Genomic DNA, 20,580 nt, shown 5'->3' with positions numbered 1-20,580 from the left:
CAGGGCCCCATGAACTCCCCTCTGCACAGGGGACTAGAGCAACCCCTTCTCACCTGACAGATAGAGACTGAAGTTTGTGTTTTAGTCTCAGAGTAAAATTTTTAAATGCCTGGAGAAGAACGTGGATTTTGGAGAACATCTAACAATGTCTGCTACAATTAGAAGAGGGAAGCTTGTCCTCATCACCTTTGGACAGGCTTCAGGACATCAGAGAATCAACTTTTTATTTCCCTAGAGCTTTGGGTGTTTTTTGTTTGTGGCTTTGTGGAGTAAGGGCTAGGAAGAGGAGTATTTTCTCTGCCAGAGGCTCCTCACATAAATCCCAAATGCTACCTTTTGGAAATTTCTTGGTCGGTTGACAGTGTCACTGTCCTGATGACCTCCCTGGGAGCTGTGGTGGCACACTGAACCCTTTAACCCCCTAGAGCTCCACTCCCCTCCTCCATCTCATTAACACCTCTATCATCCTTGAAAAGCAATTTATTAAGTACAATAAATGTTTTAGCACTGAATTGTGAAAGACTGTGCACTTGTGGGTTCCTGTAAGACATCTGGAGGGGGAAGGAACATGGGTTGTGGTCACCAGCCTTGAAGGATTTGAAGTCATTTGAAGTCATTTCTCAGTGACATGCCAGGTCACTGCCAAGACCCTAATCTAAAGAAAGAACATCAAATTCAAAAGTAGATTCAGGCAAATCATCTATGCTTCTTTTGGACAGAAGAGTAACTTTTCAGGAATAAGAATTTAAATTCTGGCCCATCTTTTAAAAGTAGAATTGCTCTAATCAAAGAAATGAGGTTAGAAAAATGCACATAGGTTCATGTTTCATTGGTCTAAATGAGTCACGTGACCAAAGACCTCAGTCGATGATCTGGAAAGGGGGAGCCAGTATTTTGCCTGTGGTTTATGAAAGGTTCCTGGATCCACCTGTGCTAGTTTTGGGTCAGAGCATATGCCACATCACTGTTACTTTGTTGATGCTGCCATCCGTACGTAGCCATAGGGAATCCGGTGAAACCAGTGGATTCTGAGTGTAAGCTATTATCGCGCTTCCTGCACATAAAATGAGTTACTGGGTCAGAAGCCTTGCCCTGTGAAGTGGTATTGAGACAGGGAAACTAAAAGGACCCTATGAAAAACTGCTTTTTCTGCTCCTTTTCATACTTCCATTGTTGGTAGGACCACACCCCTGCCTTATACACACCTTATAGATCAGATAATATATGTCCTCCTTGTAAAGGTGGAGGAGTTAATGATTTCTTTGGAATTTTCCAGCACAACAGATAACATCTAAGGAGTGACCAGGTGGGGTCATCATGAATGTTTCCTAAGACCCTTGGCTTATCAAGTCCTCTGACTCCAGGATATGAGTGACCTATGGAGGACACCTAAACACCTTTGTTCCCAGTTTACTTGGAAGCCACAAGCACCAGGCCACCAGACCACCATCCTCAATAAAAAATTGAGGTTTCAAGCAAAAAGGAGATTCAGAAAGGAGATGAGAGTGAGTCTTGTTTCTGAGAGAGTCTTGTTTCACTCTCCTCTTCTTTCCGAGTCTCCCAGATGCTCTGTCTGTATCTGTACTCTCTCTATTTCTCTAATAAACTCTGCTCTTACTTTCTCTCCACTTGCATTTGATTTCTGTCTGCGAGAAGTCAAAAACCCTCTGGGCTGGTCCTCTGGAACACCACTCTGGGTCCTTGGACCCAGCTAGCCAGCATCAGAAAGACAGCTGATGAGATCTTCAAAAGTTCATGGATAGAGGCACTGGCAACTATTGCAGCAAGGAATGCAAGTCCTTATTTATTGTAAAGTAAGAATTCCAGAGAAGAATCCTACATCCCTTCCTTCTTCATGATGGAGTTGGGCATCTGATGCATCCAACCAAGCGGCTAGTTGGCTAGCTACCAAGAAGACAGAAACAAGAAAAACAGTTTAAAAACATATTTTCCTGTTGTTTTTTTTTCTCATTTCGTGAAAAAGGATTCCTGCAGTTTTATTTAGATCACCTTGAAAACAAATCACCGCCACTAAGAACTAGCTTTGTTTGACTTCTGAAACTTAAACAGATGAAACCTCTCTGATAAAGTGCCATCTTCAATGTTCAATGCATCCATCGGTGTTCTCTTTTATTAATTATTTAGATGTGTTAGACTGAAGAGATCAAAATATAATAATAATACCACCATCACCAATTCACATTCACTAGGTGTTAGGCCCTATGCTAAATAATTTACATTTACTGTCTAAATTAATAACTGCAATAATTCAATGAGTAGGTACTGTTATCTCTATTTTACACGTGAGGGAACTGAGCTTTTTATGCGAGTAAGTAATTTATGCAAGGTCACCTAGCTAGTGTGGGAGGCAGGGACTGAACTTTGCCTTTCTAATCAATAATGTGATTCCAGGTGCTTTCCACAAGGGGTGACTGTTGTTGCTGGTGACATTGCTGGAGAGCTGGGTGCAGTGCTAGCTGGATGGCTATGGATATTTGAGGGCTCTAATTTCCATCACACTTGGGTCATAAAAATGAAAAAACAAAATGCAGGATGTGGATTTTCCTTTCTGACAACCTACACCATCAAAACCTATGTTCTTTCCGCTAAACCACACACACACACACACACACACACACAGTGTAATATATAGATATGCATACATATGTACACATATATACATGTACATATAGATGTACACATAATGCATGTACAGATACTCTGGATTGAAAATTGAAGTAATTGCTTAGATTCCCTCACCCTTATGTTCTTATCTTTTGCCTACAATCTTCTTGTGTAGTTTTTTTTCAAACTGGGATCACAGACTCATCAGCCTCCTCAAATGTATTTTCAGGGTTTTGTGTTTGCTGTATTTGTAATTTAAGTTGTGTGCTTTCATTTCAGTGATAGTTAAGAAGTAGGTGTGGTAGATGGAACGTGGCTAAAAATTCTTTGTGTTCCTCCCACTAAGAAGTGAGGTCTAATTCTCCTCCCCTTCAACCTGCTTTAGTGACTTGCTTGGCCAGTAGAATTGTGGCAGAAGTGACATGCTGAGGCTTCTGAAGATGGAGCATAAGAGGCCCTCACCTTCCAACCCTGTCCTCTTGATGTATTCTCTCTGGGGGCTGTAGTTGGCCTTTGATGAAGTCTGACAACCCTGAAACTGCTATGCTGGAGACACCCCATGTAGACCCTCAGGTCAACAGTCCCAGCTGAGCTCGGCCTTCCAACCATCCTTGCAAAGTGCCAGATATGTGAAGTCACCTTGGAGTCCTCAGAGCAGCCCATCCATAAGCTAAGTACACAGAGCAGAAGAATCATCAGCCAAGTGCTGCATGAAAATGTAAATGATGAAATTATAAGATATAATAAAATGGCTGCTGCTTAGCTCTCTGAAAGTTAATTTCTTAGGCAGCAATAGATAAGTAGCCCAATATTGTGCATTTATTCCAAATCATCTCAATCTGGATGTACAATTATTTTTGGTAAGTATCAAGATAGTAAATAGTTTAGACTTTGAGAGTCATATAGTCTCTGATGTAATTTTTTAATTCTACTATTGTATCATTAAAGCAGCCATAGGCAATATGTAAATGGATGAGCCTGGCCATGTACCAATAAAACTTTATTTACAAAAACAAACAGTAAGCTAGATTTAGCTGCAGAACATCATTTATTGGCCATGCACTGTCATATTTCAGTGTTTGCTCTTTTTTTTAACTATTCAAGTTGGCATCATATAGTACCAACTGAATGGGGGTTATCAAGACAAGAACACAAATTTAATGCTAAATGATGTAAGGATACACTATATAAACAAATTTTATGTAGAAGAGAGTATCAGAAGACTTGGTCTGTAATAGGATGGATACAGGAATTTTAAAGGAATCTGCTGTATTGTGGTCCATATCCAATTTGTGTGATTCAGCTTAAACAAACCAATATTACATCCCATTAATGCTACTAATATGGATTTCATTCATTTAATAAACATACAAAAATTTGCCTAGTTTCATATTGAAATACATCACAGCATTATTATACTAAGGATAAATTGAGCTGATGGTGGGAGTCCAGGAAAATTTTCTTCTATATGAGAGCTCTGTACCTTCTCTGTGTGAAAAATACAAGAAATACTGCCCTTAGACCTCATGTCTGTGATGTTGGTCACCATGGCAATCATTCATTGAACTGTGTTTGGCTAGCACATGTTGCTGCATTTTCAATGCCAGTATACAGTATCTCCACCTAAGGTGTTTCCAGAATGTTCATTTGATCCAGAACTTCCTATTTGGTACCCATTTCAATTGGCCTCCATAGTTCTAATGAATCTTTATAGTTTCTTTTATGTCTGGGTCTGGTTAACATTTTTGGTGTAAGTGGTTTCTCAAATTACATTCTCTAAAACACCAATCTGAATTAACAGCTGTTGAGCCAGAGACATTACAAGGCCGTCATCTTCCCAGGAGCACACAGCTAGACTACATCCCCAACACTGGCAATCAGGCATGGCGCATGTGATCAATTCGGGGTATGGGCAGATGTAAGACGCACCATGTTGAGGCCCCTAACATGTTTCATGGCAGACTGCCAGCACTGTCTTCTCTCATCCTGGGGGGACATGGAGAGAATGTGTAGAGGGCTCCAAAGCCCTCAGGGGATGAAAGAACTTCAAATCAGAGCAGACTGTGTTTCTTTCACCATGAGGAAGAATGTCTGCCAAACAGCCTGTTGAACTCCCACCTAAGCAAAATTCAAATATGATATTGGGAGTTGCTTTAGCAACAAATAGAGCAGTCATCCGTAATTTACAGGGGGAAACAATGATTACTGGTGGCACCATCCACATTCTTCTCTTCAATCTTTGGTGCTGAGTATTGCTCATCAGCTAATGATGACAGCAGATGAGCAAACAAATAAACGAGAAGTGTAGGAAGATAAACTGTAAACCTGAGGTATACATTTTCATTCATAGCTCAGTAATTTGTTTTATTGTTCTTCAGGTAGGCCCATGGTTATAATTTTCTACTGAACATATATGAGAGACAGCTTTTCTGCAGAAAGAAAGCTTTTCTAGTATATTAGACGGATGCAGCATACTGACACTCGAAGGTTTCACAAAGACCTTCAGGTGTGGTGGAAATCATTCAGTTAAAGCTCTTCTTGAACAGGGACCAAGTCCCTAAGCCATGACTATTTCTGATTGGTGTTTCATTCAGAACTTGGTCATTTTGCAAATTTGGTATGTGGTGATAATAGTATGAAACAGTAATTTAAGCTGCCCCCTCCCCCACAATACCTAGTACCCATGGCTCTTTCTCCAGCTCAGGGGTTAAGGCATGTTGACATCATTCCTCAAAGATGGAAAGTGACAGTAAAATACAAAGAAATGAAGAGTCAGATATTTGGCTTTTGATTTTCTTTAGCCACAGTTGGTTTTAAGACAGAAGATTTGGAAGACTATGCCACATGAATAGCTAGTTCTTATCTATATCTAGATTGGCTAAAGGTTCTCTAAAGTATGGGTGAAAGAGAAGCCAGAGTAGAACCCAGAAAGGTAGACACTTGTGGCCCAGAACCAAGAGCTGTTTCGCTGCTCCCCCCACCCCAGGCTGACTCCAAAATGAAGTCAGTGAAAGCATCCCCAAGGTGGGTTTAAAGATCTCCAAAGGCAGAGAACACACGACATGGTTGTCCTGGGGAGTCATGGGATGAGGCAAGATATAGGGCACCTCCCACAACCAGGATGGCATAGAATAGCAAATGGACTCCACAAGCAACAAGCCAGAGAGATTCCGAGGTGTCCCCTCACTCCAGCAAGACACAGCTGTGACTTGTGAGCCTGCCTGAAGTGGGAAAGAAGTAGCTTGTGAGAGGAACAGTCTTCAGTGGCCTTGAGACTGCAGGGAGAGGAGAGGTGGTGGGTCTTCTTGGATGCACCTGTGGTTGGACTCTAGATTGCAATGAGGACACTTCAGAATGGATAGATGGTGACCAAGAACCAGATACTTCCTCCGGAGCCTCATGCCATGAGCAGCTGTTCCCTCACGGGGTCATGAGTTTTACTTCAATGAAATTTTAGTTTTATTTTTGAGTATAAATACATTTTAGCGTAAACAAAAAAGACATTTATTTTTCATTTGTTGAGATATAGTTCACATACCACGCAGTTCACCCTTTAAAGGGTACAATTCAGTAGTTTTGAGCATATTCACAGACTCATGGGACCATCACCACTAATTCTAGAACATTCCATCACCCCAAAACGAAAGCTCATACCCATCTGCAGTCACTTTCTATGCCTCTCTCACCCCAATCTCCAGGAACCACTAATCTACTTTCTGTCTCCGTGGATTTGCCTAATTCTGGACATTTCATATAAAAGGAAACAAAATATTTGTCCTTCTGTGGCTAATTTCTTTCACTTAATATGAGATTTTTAGTATCATCCATGTTGTAGTATATATGACTACTTCATCCTTTTTATGGCAAAAACTCCAGCATTCCCCTGTATGGATATACCACATTTTCTTTATCCATTCATCAAAATGGATATTTGATTTTTTTCTATTTTCTAGCTATTATGAATAAGGCTGCTATGGATATTCATGTATAAATTTTTGTGTGGGTATATACATTTACAATTTTTTGAGGATTTTATTTGTTTTTTATGGTTACTATAACAAATTACCACTAATAGTGGCTTATAACAAACATTTATTATTTTATAGTTTAGAAGTCTGATATTCATCTCACTAGACTAAAATCAAGGTGCCAGCAGAGCTTCACTCTCTCTTGGAGACTCTCCCTTCCTTGCCCTTCTCAGCTTCAAGAAGTTACCCAGTCTTTGGCTCAGGGCTTTCTTCTTTCATCAAAAATAGAAGCTTGGAGTGGAGATGGCACATTGCCATCTCTCTGGGTCTATTTGTATCTTTTAATTCTTTACTTTTAAGATTATATTGGGACCATCATCCAGAATAATCTCCTTATTTTGAGGTCAGCTGATTAATTCCTATTTATAATCTTACTATCCTTTGCCATGTGGGAATTCTTTGTAGTTTTTGTTGTTATTTACTTTTTTTTAAAGATTTTATTTATCCATTCATGAGAGAGACACACACAGACACACAGAGAGACAGAGACAGAGACAGAGGTAGAGGGAGAAGCAGGCTCCATGCAGGGAGCCCGATGTGGGACTCGATCCCCGGTCTCCAGGTTTAGCCAGGTGGCACTAAACCTCTGAGCCACCTGGGCTGCCTACTTTTTTTTCTTAATGTAAACTCTATGCCCAACATGGGGCTGGAACTCACAACACCAAGATCAAGAGTTGCAATGTCTCCTGACTAAGCCAGCCAGGCACCACAATACCCTTTGCCATGTAACATAACATATTCACAGGTTCCAGAGATTAGGATGGGATGGCTGAAACATTTGGTTACTGTATCTCTAGTTTTTTGAGGAACTGCCAAACTGTTTTCCTAAGCAGACACACCATTTTACATCCCCCACAAGCAACTTATCAATGTTCCTATTTCTCCACATTCTCATCAATACTGGTAACATCTGGATTTTTATTATCAATATTCTTGTGTGTGAAGTGGTATCGTGCTTTTGGTTTACATTTCCCTAATAACTTGATGTTGAGTGTTTTTTTCATGAGCTTCATGTCTTCTCTATAGAAATATCTCTTCAAATCCTCTTCCCATTTAATTGTACTTCTATACTTTTTTATTGTGTAGTTGTAAAAGTTCTTTATATATTCCAGAACTAGACCTTTATCAGATATGATTTGCAAATATTTTCTCCCATTTTATGGCTTGTCTTTTCACTTTCTTGATGGTGCCCTTTGAAACACAAAGGTTTTTACTTTGGTGAAGTGCAGTTTATGCACCTTCAAATTCATTAATGATTTTTTCTGCTTGTTAAAATCTGCTTTTAGGCCCCTTTAGCAAAATTTTAATTTCCAAGATCATACTTTTCAACTCTAAAATTTCTATTTCAATATTTTTATAATATCTATAACTTTATTGATATTCTCTGCTTTGTGAATGGTTGTTCTTGCACTTTAAAAAAATTATTTAGACATAGTTATCTTTAGTTCTTTGAACACATTTATAATAGATGATTTAAACTCTTTGTCTAGTAAATCTAACATCTTTCTTCCTCATAGATTTTTTTCTGTCTTTGGGTTGTACTTTCTTGTTTGACTTACGTCTCATAATCTCTTGCTGAAAGCTGGACATTTTAAATTATATAACATGGCAATTCTGGACATCAGATTTTCCTCCCTTCTCTATGGTTATTTACTTTTGCTATTTGTGTGTTTACTGACTTCCCTGGACTAATTATGTAAATTCTATATTCTTTGTTGCATGCAGGATTGAGGTCCTTGCTCAGCTTTAGTGTTCAGCTAGTGATTGGACATTGATTTTCTTCAATGCCTTGAACCCATAAGTCACCTAGCCTTTGCCAAGGGGTCTATGTGTGTATTGAAGCATGTCTTCAACACTTGAATCTTGTTTTTTTTCTGGGCATACACATATCCCTGCATATGTGGATAGCCTTCCAGATTCACAGGAAGATGATGGAGCTTTTCCAAAGCCTGCTACAGACGTCTCATTCTCAGTTTTTTATTATCAGGTTTTGGTCAACTTGTTAGCCTCAACTGGTATCACTGTCTCAGCTGCCATGTTAAAGAATTGCTGGTGGTTGTTTTCAACAAACATGTTAGTAATCAGGCTATTAGCCCCAGACAGACAGCTCTGAGCCTCAAAGTAAAAGAACTACAATCTCTAAGAAAGGTGTTTTGCTGTGAGTTGCAAGAAAGGTCAAATAATGATGATTCTGTGGGGGCTTCTGGAAAGCTCAAAAGCTATTCTGACCCTCCAGTGGCTGCTAATATTCTGTTTTTCACAGCTATCACAGCTGTGAGGCTGTTGTTCAAGACTCTCATGGACCTGGAAAGGAAGGGAAGAGAATAGGGCAAGTTAAAAATGCCACAAAGCTCACTGTTCTTATTGAGATTTAGACATTTTTCTAGAATAAACACTCCTTAGATTGTTGTATGCTCTCAGTTACTGTCTTAATGTCTGAAAAATTTGATTTCCATGATTTCTTCCAGGGTTCTTTCTGCTTTTATGGAAGGAGTGGATTTCTGGAAGGCCTTACTCTGCCATATGAGAAGTGTTTTTCTGCAGTCCAGAATTTAAACACAACCTTGAGGGGAAAGACTAGGATTAAATCCAAGCTAGATTAGAAATATAATTTTTCATAATAATAATATTTTTTCCCCTCATATTTTAACATCTCAGAAGTTGAAATGCAGTTTCCAATCACTATTTGCCAGTCTGCAGTCCTAAGAATTTGTTCTTGTCTCCTTGTGGACATTAAGATTGCAGAATGCATCAGTAGCTCAGAAGAAAATTCTAAAGATGATAGTAGAGCACCCTTTAAAAAGTCGTGCATCCTCATTGCTTCTGATGGGTGCAGAGGAAAACTATGAGTCATAGAATTAATGACTCTTATCCAAAAAAGTGATTTAGGAGATAGAGCCTGTGAATATGAATGTTTTAAGAATACCTTAAATAGAGACCCTTGGGTGGCTCAGCGGTTGAACGCCTGCCTTTGGCTCAGGTCATGATCCCAGGGTTCTGGGATGGAGTCCCACATCGGGCTCCCTGCGGGGAGCCTGCTTTTCCCTCTGTCTATGTCTCTGCCTCTCTCTGTGTCTCTCATGAATAAATAAATACAATCTTAAAAAAAATAGCCTTAAATAATTTTGCATATATTTTGTTTTTCTGTATATACAAGCATGATAATGAAATAAAAATATGTCTAAATAAACCTAAAAGCCTTTTCAACCAGTATATAAGTTCAAAGTAACTATTGTTTAGCAGAGATACAATGTGAGCATAGATACGAAGATCTTCTAATAAGCACATTAAATATGTAAAAAGGACAAGTAAAATTAAATTTCACGTATTTTTCTTTAACCCAAATGTCTAAAATATCGTTTCAATTTCATCAATATAACACAATGATTGAGATATTTTGCATTCATCTTTTCACAGTAAGTCTTAGAAATTCGGCATGGGGATCCCTGGGTGGCGCAGCGGTTTAGCGCCTGCCTTTGGCCCAGGGCATGATCCTGGAGACCCAGGATCGAATCCCATGTCGGGCTCCCGGTGCATGGAGCCTGCTTCTCCCTCTGCTTGTGTCTCTGCCTCTCTCTCTCTCTCTCTCTGTGTGACTATCATAAATAAATAAATGAAAATAGCTATTAAAAAAAAAAAAGAAATTCGGCATGTACTTTACACTTCACATCTCAAGACTGATAAGCCCCATTTCAGCATTCAATATCCTTATGTGGCTTGTGGCTACTGTGTTTGGCATCAAACATTTGAGTTTTCACTAATTTAATCACAGCATTCTTCTCTGCAGTGGTTCATCTTATACTTAATGATGTCTTAGATGACATGAAATATGGTAGTTTTTACCTTGGGCTGGGAAGGTGATTCAAGACAGAAATTAAGTTTAGAGATGGAAAAAATAAAGTTACGTTTCTTATACACACCTGCCATGTAGGTTGGATGGGAGCTGTTCGGAACACCACCGTTTGCTCTGGATTCCTAGGTCAGCTGAGTGGGCCTCTCAGAGCCCCTGTGGTGAGGCAGCCAGGGTGGGTACCATGGCTTCTGGTTCTTCATTTACTGCTGTGCAATATGGCTGCCAAGGTGTCTGCGTGTCTTCTAGATGCCTTGTGCCAGGACTCACTCAAACAGGCTTCATGAATGAGAAGAAGAGCAGTTCAAAAGTACCCTCCCCAATGGCTTCAGACAAGCATCCTTTGTAAAATAGCCAAGGGGTATGCTATTGTTCTAATCCTCTTTTATCTGCCCCCCTGTGAGGATCAGGAAGTGAGCAATGACAGGAATGTATTTTTCAAAGTCAGCGATTATTCTTTTTCTTTTACTTTTGTGATCAGCTTCTCAGCTGACATCTCATTTTTCAAGTTAAGTACTGTTTGTTTCTCCAGTATGATAAAAGTTGTACTTGACGGACACATGGAGTTCAGATGCATTTTGTGTCCTAGGGATTTAGAAACCTTGAAAAGCCTGGATCTTCTGTGTTAATCTCTGTAACTTGCATAGCACAGTTTCTCAAAATATTCAAAATATAATTATCCTCCAAAGCTGAGCCTGTGGAGTATTAGGGTACGGGATACTTGAGTATTAAAGCAGTATCTTTAGATACTAGAGGCTGCTTTAAAAAGCCTACCATAGTGGTTCCAAATATAGGCTTTGAAATCAGACAAGGATTGCAAGCCAGCCTCTGTCATTTCCTGGCTGTGCAATTATAGGCTGATGAAGTAACCTCTCTGAGTTTGAACTTTCCTGGGACTAATAAGATATCTACCTTAGAAAGTGATTTTGTGAGGCCTACATGCAATCATCTACCAGAAGCCTTGCCTAAACAGTTGTTCTTGGTTTATTGTACAGTGGCTTCCCCTTATCCCCAGGGGATACATTCCAAGACCCCAATGGCTGCCTAAAACCAAAGATAGTACTCAACTCTCTATATTTTTTTATACCTATGATAAAACTTAATTTATAAATTCGGCATGGTAAAAGATTAACAATAATTAATAAGAAAATAGAACAATTATAACAATATATTGCAATAAAAGCTATATGAATGTGGTCGGTCTCCATGTATTATTGTGCAGTACTCACACCTTCTTGTGATGATGTGAGATGATAAAATGCCTATGTGATGAGATGAAGTGAGGTGACTCACTGTGACATGGCGATACACTACCATTGACCTCCTGGTGATAGGTCAGAAGGAGGACCGTCTAGTTCTGGACGGCGGCTGACCTTGGGTAACTGAACCATGGAAAGCAAAACCACAGATAGTGCTGGGGACCACTGTATTATAATGGGAGCTGGGCAAACCTTTTCTGTAAAGGGGCAGATAATGTTTTAGGCTTGGTGAGTGGATGATAAGGATTCTGCTGCAACTCTTGGTATGTGGCAGCACGGACAAGAAGTAAAGAAGTGAGCATGGATGTGTGCCAATAGAACTTTATAAGCTGTGGGCCACAGTTTGCCAACCCCTGCTCCCGGAGGGGCCAGCAGAGGTTTAGGGCAGGAGGGGCTTCTTCCCCAGGGTTTCTTGAACATAACACTTCAGTTCCTAGAGCTCCACTAACCCTTTGGGCCTTTAGCCAGGAGGTAGGTTTGTTTGGGAGTTGATGCCTTTGCTATGAGAATAGTGTTAAAGATCCTGGGCACTTTTATTACCCTTCCCCTTCCCCACCTTGTTCTTCACCCTCACCCCCAGCCCTGCCCTTCCCCTCGTTCCTCCATCTCAGTGCAGGTGCAGGCTACCTGAACTATTCCTGGTCTTCCCCCTAGGAAGCAGCCAGACATGAGAGGCCTCCAGTCAGCCCCTGTGGAGGCACCTCTGCTGCAAGGCAGCTCATCCCCCACTGCTCTCTGAATGTAGGGGAACATCCTTCCCATCAGGGCCCTCAGAGCCAGGCCTGTGTTTTAATTATCTGGAAGCAGGCAGTCATTTTGTAGGGGAAGAAAAATGACAGTAACACAAAGGTGGTGGGAGCCCTCTCCAATTCAGCACAACTGTCGGTGGTGATTTATGGGCTCCCGAATTCCCCAGCTGCTCACATCAGTACTCACATCAGACATCACCAGCACCTCCTTTCAAGACTCCTCTTGCATTGTAGCCAGAAAGCCCAAATATCTGGGAACTTCTTTCTAGGAGTCTAATGAACCAATTTCCCCTTCACACGGTGAACACGAAGATACCAAGGCTAATCTGACATTGTAGCAGGTTAAGGTGATTTCACCATCCCTAAGCCTCCCTTTAATAATTTACGTATATTTTCTAAGACCTAAAACCCTGTCAAAGCCGGGGAAGAGTCTCCCAAGGCAATAAATTAGCCAAAATGCCAGGCCACTAACTCAACATTGTGATACGTTAGCCTAAATATGCCTTTCCTGCTTGTTTTTGCCACAGTGGATCTTTGTGTTTGGCAATTAGCCGTTGGGTGGAGAAGACCCAGCCTGCCTCTGGTCTGAGGCCTGGGCTGTGTCCATCCTCACAGCTGGAGGGCCTGCTGTTGTTACCTCGTTTACAACTTTATAATTAGCTTTCAGCTTTGTGCCATGTCCTCCTAAGGGATGGCTCCTTTTCTGCCACTCGCTCATTTGTAGCTGCGACTTTTACAAATTAAAACAGAGAAACTAAAATAAATAAATAAATAAACAAATAAAACAGAGAAACTTCTAGACAAATGAAAACATGTTTTATTTACAAGAAAAAAGTCTGTACACTGTGTATACATAAAAATATACAAAACCAAAATAGAAAATATCAAAGGTGTTAAAATGCATACAAACACTTTTAAAATGTGACTCCTGGAAAAACTTCAGGCCTTAATTAATTGGAAGAGTACACATTTCAGTTTAAAAATTATCATACAAAAAAATTCCCTGTTAAAAAAGTTCACTGGTTCCCACCGGGGAAATTTCTTAAGTATTTTAGCGAGAATAAAACAGGATGTGTGGTATCATAAATGTTAGGTTTTAGCACTACAGTGCGGCTAATTTGTTTGAAACCTACCAGGTAAGAAGAAGACTGTTTTCCACAGAACCAATATTCATTTTTCCCCTCAACCTTGTAAAAGCCATGAACTATAATAAGTATCCTTCCCATCAACGTTCAGCGTTACATTAGGCTTCTGATGAGGTTACAACGTTCAGGTAGTGGTTCTACCTGCATAGTGCCTTTTAAATATTCCTGCCATACTTTAAAACATGTCCAGGGTGTGTTAGAATATCAGTGTGTTGGAAGACTGATTTTTTTTTTAAATAGAAGGACATATATCATTTGTTTTCTTCTATTAAAAAACTGGCACTTGCATAATTAAAATAAAATTTATTGTAAAGGTTTCAGGAATAAAGTTTGATGAAAAAAGACAATATAAAACCAACCATGTGTGTAGATATGTATATATACAATTATATAACTATATCTACATGCACACTTTTATAACAAAAGTAAGAACTATAGCAATGTCTTTAATTCTTTAAATTCTATCATTCCAAGCCTGTAGGAGGAGTATTCTGGATTATTATTTCTTGCTAAAAGGCTTCATTCATTTAATAAAACAAGAATCAGAACTTACATTTTATCCTTGAATTCACAGAGAGATACCTTTCATTTACCAATTGCGTAAATAATGCCCAAGTGACAAGAACATGCAGAGTATTTTTGCAATGGAGATGTCCAGAATATAAAAAAGAAAAACCAAGTCTGAACTCAGGCACATTTTACCTAAGTGATCAATTTCTAAATGCAGCTGCCTTCATTGGCTATTAACAACTGAGCAAGAGCTCAAACCTATCAGAAAGTGGAAAGTCAAATCAGATAATACAAGACATAGAGACTGTTTGGCCTGTCACGGATTTCTTGAGAATTCCCCATGTTCCTCTCTCTGTCTCTTCCCATAGCTAAGCAGAAATGGGACCAGGTCACTTTGTCCACCAACCTCAAACACGCACTGTGTGTCGATCTCTAAGAAAGGCTGGAGAGAGAGCTGTAATCATGTCATTTGTGCCTAGAAAATGCTTCCATCACATGCCATTACTCACATGAGACTGATCCCACTTAATGCAGCCAAACAGGACCTAATTAATTCAGTGGATGTAAGTGTTCCTGCCCGGAAGGGTCAGCCAACAACATAAGGTATTAATCTGTTCCACTAGAGTGAACTGGCTCATAAACACGTAATGGAGCAACCCCATGGTGGCTTTAAACAGTTACTTTCATTTCCCAATTTTGAAAATACTAACGATTATTTCAGAACCGTTTTGTCCAGACGCTATGGCTACAATGACAGATGATGACTGGTGAGTTCAGGATTGATTAAATGTCTGGCTCAGAGACCTAGGGCATGAGACACTCGAAGTGCCGTGACTGAAGCAGGGCTCCCGGAGCTCTGCATCCAGGCAGAAAGGAAAGACTCAGTAATTGAAACATGTGCAAAAGTCCCTCACTTGGCTTAATACATGTCCTTGATGTTGCATGATGCATATATGCAACTTTAATTGACCACCTTGTGACCGAGGCATGAAGTTCCTGATAAAAGCAGCTCTGTAAGGACTTAGTGGGGAAGGTGAGGTACACAGGGCCAACACTGGTATTCCCTGGGGCCTGGGGACCATTGGACACCTACTGAACCCCACCCTCATACCTAGTAGAGGGACCAGGGAAACTAGTCAGTGAGAACCTACATAAAGATGAGTTGTCCTTCTTGGTCAACATTGGTATCTTTGTGATAATAGCCACCACTACAACAAACGATGGAGTGAAATTACCTTGAATTGTAAAGCAATGTGACCTTTGCTAGTCTTCTGCGTGCAAGAAGGACACCTAATGGCTTCAGGTTGCACGTTAGGGTTTTTATCAGTATCCCTTCCAGAAGCGGATGGAGCGTTCAGTGAGGGACAGAGCCTGCGACAAATGTACTAGGACAGCATTCATTGTTATCCACTCCATGGAAGAGCTGTGTGTTTACTGCAATTCCATAAATGTAGCCTTAGAAGGTCTTAATCATTGTCTGGCAAAATACTGCCACTTAGGACCAATTTAGCTAATACTAGATGCAGTCATCATGTTAACGATAACTGCCTGATATTTTTGGAAGGCAAAAGAATTTAAACTCTCTCAAAGAGAAGACTGCCCAGCCACACTATATTAATATGTGTACCACATTTTCTGAATGCTTAACAGACCCTGATTCCCAAGAGTCTTTAAGGCCATAATAAATTCAAAAAATTTTAATTAAATTTCCTTTATGCTCTTCAGTCTTTCTTGTAACCTCAGTGAGACTGAAAGGACTTTTTAAAAGTATACACGTTACAACAAAATGCTACTTAAAAATCTCTAAAGTAAAAAAAAAAAAAAAATCTCTAAAGTGTTTTCTGGGGCTTTTGAACTTGAATATTTATATGGACCTCCAATGAATTTTCCTCTAACCAAGCTCTTATGTCACCAAAGGGAGTTGTCCTGGGTAATGAGGTCGGAAGGAAATCCACTGGGAAGACTATGAAATGTCATGGACATTTGAAGGCAGAGTCTGGAAGGTCCAGGGAGAAGAAAGGCCATGGGAGGACTGCTCAGCATGATCAGAGCTACGTTACAAGCCTCCAGTCACTGAACTCCTTACTCACTACACATGGAGACAAGACAAAGTTCTTTCAGGAAATCAGAGAGAAAAATGGCTTGACCATGTCAGCTCACATATAAGCTCATGTGTAGGATAAGATTACTGATTTCTTTTCAGAGATCTGGGAAGAAAGCTCACAAAATGGGCTTTTAGTGGATGCTGTCATGAAGGAAACTGCTCAATTACTCCTCTGCTTCACTATTATAATAAGACAGGGGAGATGCCTATTGCCCAACCCCATTTCTGGAGAGTGAGACTAGCCAAATAGAAGCGGTAAGTTTCTCTAAACCATTCTTGCTCAAGAAAGGAGTTTTGAGAGCACTCAGGAAAAAACCAATCCTGCAACAGAAAAACCTTTCTCACCAAGCTCTCCTGACATTCATGCACTTGCAAGGGAGAACATTTTTAATTAAAAAAGCCTTACCTGTACTGCTGAGATATGTTTTGGTTATATAGTGAGATACTGTGTTTAATTAATGGATTCCAAAATGTTTCTGTTTCACTACATTCATAGAAAAAGATTGTTTTTCAATGTATCAGTCATTAAAGTTGAGATTAAAAACAAGACAAGACAGATCTGAATATAGCTAATGTATGGGGGTGACTACTTCCTCCCCTCTAGCTGCCTTTGCCTCTCAAACATATAAGTGTTTTCCGTGTGGTTAAAGGTCAACGTTTTCACACAATTTTATTTAACTATATGGCTTGTATGTTGCTAACATAAAATATATTTGTGAAAACAGACAGGATTCCTCAAGGTCTGTCTGCCGGGAGAATTAGGGAAAATCCAGTACACCACTGCTGGGTTTCCAGCAGCTGATGTTGACCTGAAAGAAATCTCCATGAAAGAGACAGGCATGCATCCCCAGAAGCACAGAGTGAAGGCTCCGTATTCCCTCCTTCTAGACTAGAAGGAGCCCTCCCCCATAGCGGGGGGGTGGGGGCAAGGGTCCACGGGCGTAACAGTGTGAGGGCTGTGGGAAGGACTGGCAGCTGAGGAGGTACAATGCAGGAAAGCTGGAGCTGTGAACATTCTGGCCCTGGGCCACCCTGCAGCCCCCTGATTCTGGATTTACTTGCCAGAGTAATAAAATATTGCAGCAAAACAAAGTGTCTCCACTGTAGTGTTATTCCAGTGTTGGCTTTTTCTTGGACTGCTTGAGATGGATGCTTTATGGTTATAGAAATCTATCCTAATACACAAAAAGCAAAGCTTGGGTGGGGAATGGGAGGCAGAGCTGGGGAATGCAACCGTGTATCAACATGCACATCTCTCAACATATATGGGGGATTTTGCTATTAAAATAAACACATCTGAGTGATAATTCAGATGCACGTCATAAATGCTCGGATCTTTAATAATGAGTGAATGTACAAGTGACACGTTAAGTGATCCTGCACCTCAACATGGGCGTATAAACCATTTCGTAATATCAGGTACATCACTGAAACCTGTAGCTGAAACCAAACCAGATAAGGGGTGTCTACGGCGTAAGTAAAGCAAAGGTTTACGTTTCTGGAGGTATAGTACCCATTGGTCATACGTTTGCTTCTTCCTTCCTTCTTCTTCTTCTTCTTCTTTTTTTTTTTTTTTTTTTTTTGCATCTTTCTTGAGCTTTTTTTTTTTCCTTTTAAATTCCATTTCTGTATTCAAAACAGTAATAAATACTCAATGGCTTAGAAAAAGAACAATTCTCGTGGCCACCACTAAGTTAGAGTCTAAAGAGCGCAGACTACACTGCCTAACACGTATCTTCAAGTATTCTCCCGGACGTCGGGTAGGACAGTAGTACCTTATTGCACGTGGCCTCTCCGGAGCGCGGGTTCAGGAGGGCGCACCTGCGGGGTTGGGCGCGGGGCAGCGCACGGCCCGGAGCCCCGGCAGGACCACCTTCCCCTTGCGGTGTAGGTCCCCCTGGGCGCCCGTGTTCAGCCGCTGCACCAGCAGCTTCTCGTAGAGCAACGGGTGGTAGGCGCCCAGCGTGCAGGCCGCGTCGTAGTACAGCTCGTGGTAGTGGCACAGCTCTGTCTGCCGGATGGACGGGATGTATTCGTACACGTGCACTTCGCTGCACATGGACATCATGATGAGGATGCCTGCCTCGGAAAAGAAAAGTAGCCGATCAACAACTCCAAGCAGGAGGGAGGATGTTTTGGAGCGAGGCGGGGGGAATGACTGCACCTGCTCTGCGCCCGCTTTCTTGTCACTTAGACATTTGCAGGGTCAGAACCTCAAGGAGTGGCCTCTCTGCAGTCCGTGGGGTGCGGGCACACACAGAGACATGACACCATTAGACCTTCACACATCTGGTTGATCACTGTGTGCGGGGCAGCGAGGGAGGAGGAGACGGGGGTGCCCGGTTTAACAAGAAGACAATCCAGTGAGCCACAGATTTGCCTTCCCCCAAGTTAGAGTATGATGAGTCACCGTCCTCACGCAGGCAGCTTCTGTTCTCATTTGCAAGAGCAGTTTCCAAAGAAACACGTTAGAAAAAACTGCCTATAAAATAGTTGCTTGATTATAACTGATTACAGGATAGTTGTCTGAATGGAAAGAGATGGAATTGGGGACGCAGAGTTTAAGATTCAGATTATCAAAATTATTTATCTCCCTGGAACTGTCAATATTAAAGTTGCTTTAATTTTTCCTCTTTTTAAAAATGTTTCAAATAGAGAGCTATCAAACCTCTTCGTCAGTGAGCTAATCTAGCTTTTTTTAAAAAAGATTTTATTTATTTAGAGAGAGACAGAGAGCACAAGCAGAGGGCAGGGGTAGAAGGAGACGCAGACTCCCTACTGAGCAGGGGGCCCAGCAAATCCAGTTCTTGATTTAGAAGGGCTAATGGGTTTTCTTTTCCCAGCACCACCACCACCTTTGTTAACATCCTTTAAACTTTAAAAAAACATATATGCTCATCCCTTTCACAAAAGAGCTATCTTTCTTATAAAAAACATAGTCACAACAATTAGTTCCTGTTAAATGGCAGTATCTGTCTGCAGAGGACAATCGTGTTTCTAATTAATCAATCATGAAAATTCTCACAACCAGAGAAAGTTATGCATAAGGGCCACTGGGACAGAAGAGAGAAGGGGCCTCAATTTGCCCGGAGTCCAGAGGAGCTTCCTGGCAGACAACGGGAAGAACAGAAGCAGAAGAAGGGGTGCTGGTCCACAGGTGACAATGGCATTCTGTATAGAAACCTTTAAAGGTGTCACTCAGGAGCCATGACACAGTACTACGGCTGAGAATAAAACATACTCCTAACAGAGAGAAGGAGGTATTTCAGTTCAAATTCTAAGAAGCAAAAATGTCCTCCACAGCTCTGTCAGAACAAGTTACTGGTCTGTTCCTTTCTTTTTCCTCCCACAACCCATTTCTTCCTCCTTATCAGCTGACCTACTGCCAGGTTGCGGCCCCTTCCTTGGGATGCCTGAAGGGGATGGTGATTCAGGGGGAGCCAAGGACCAGCATCTCCCTCCCAAAGTCACCAAGGTGAGTGGGTATCATCACCTGAACATGTAGCACAGGCGATAAAGAAGTCTTTCTCTTCTGATGAGCATTGACTGCTCTAGAAATACTTTTTCCCTCCTCCTGATAAAATCATCTATTGATTGACATGGTGAATGAGAAAGCCATGTGCCCAGGGAGCATCAAATTCTCCCTTTGATCCTGGTTACTTTATACTTGCAGCAAACAAGAGCCCCTCTGATGTGTATGTTTTTTCTCGATGAGGGGCACAAGGCCTGTGTCTATGGAGCTGAGGATGGCTCCAGTGTTTTCTAATCAGGAGCTCTAGAACAAGTTCTTGTACCACATCACGGAGCTAGCTGCTCTCCCTCCCCTGGGCATGGCGCATGGCTATGCCAGCTGTGCAGAAAGGAACCACATCAAAGGATCCTAGCCATCATTCACACACCTAGACGCCTTCCATTAATACAATTAATACAACAAGTTTCCCGCAGATGGCAGTGCAGAGGCTTCAAGGGTGTCCTGCACAAAGGCATCTCAAAACCTAGCAATGGAACTATACCTAGAAACCACAGGTCTCTTTTAGCTGGAGTGTGTTGTGAGCCAATGACACAACCTCCCCCATGAGGGCTGAAGTCAAATGGGTACAAGTTATCACCTTTGCAACTAAGGTCCTTGGGGTGGCTGGCTTTCAAAAGTTAATCTCTTACTTGAGAAATGTATTATTGGAGAGCCAATAACATGGCTCTCTTCCTAAAGCAGTTCTCAAACTCTGGCATGAAAAAGAATGACCGGGCAGCTTGCTAAATGTCCATTCTTGGGACTTGTACCCAGTTCCAGAGATTTGGGTTCCACTGGT

At 41.1% G+C, this 20,580-nt stretch overlaps 1 protein-coding gene across 5 annotated transcripts in view; it reads right to left on the bottom strand.

Moving 5' to 3' along the window:
• Positions 1 to 13,305: 13,305 nt before the first annotated feature.
• The window catches only part of ST6GAL2 (ST6 beta-galactoside alpha-2,6-sialyltransferase 2), a 76,221-nt gene continuing 68,946 nt past the window's right edge, over positions 13,306 to 20,580 (bottom strand). For all 5 annotated transcript variants that reach the window (XM_077914877.1, XM_077914876.1, XM_077914875.1 and 2 more), the window contains exon 6: positions 13,306 to 18,349. In XM_077914877.1, coding sequence (XP_077771003.1) covers positions 18,078 to 18,349 — 272 coding nt within the window. In that variant the 3' untranslated portion in view covers positions 13,306 to 18,077. The remainder of the gene's footprint in view (positions 18,350 to 20,580) is intronic.

This window comes from Canis aureus, chromosome 11, assembly GCF_053574225.1.
Source record: "Canis aureus isolate CA01 chromosome 11, VMU_Caureus_v.1.0, whole genome shotgun sequence".
In the NCBI taxonomy this organism is placed as follows: Eukaryota; Metazoa; Chordata; class Mammalia; order Carnivora; family Canidae; genus Canis; species Canis aureus.
The sequence above is the reverse complement of the archived record's forward strand: the minus strand, read 5'-3'. Positions and strand labels throughout refer to the sequence as shown.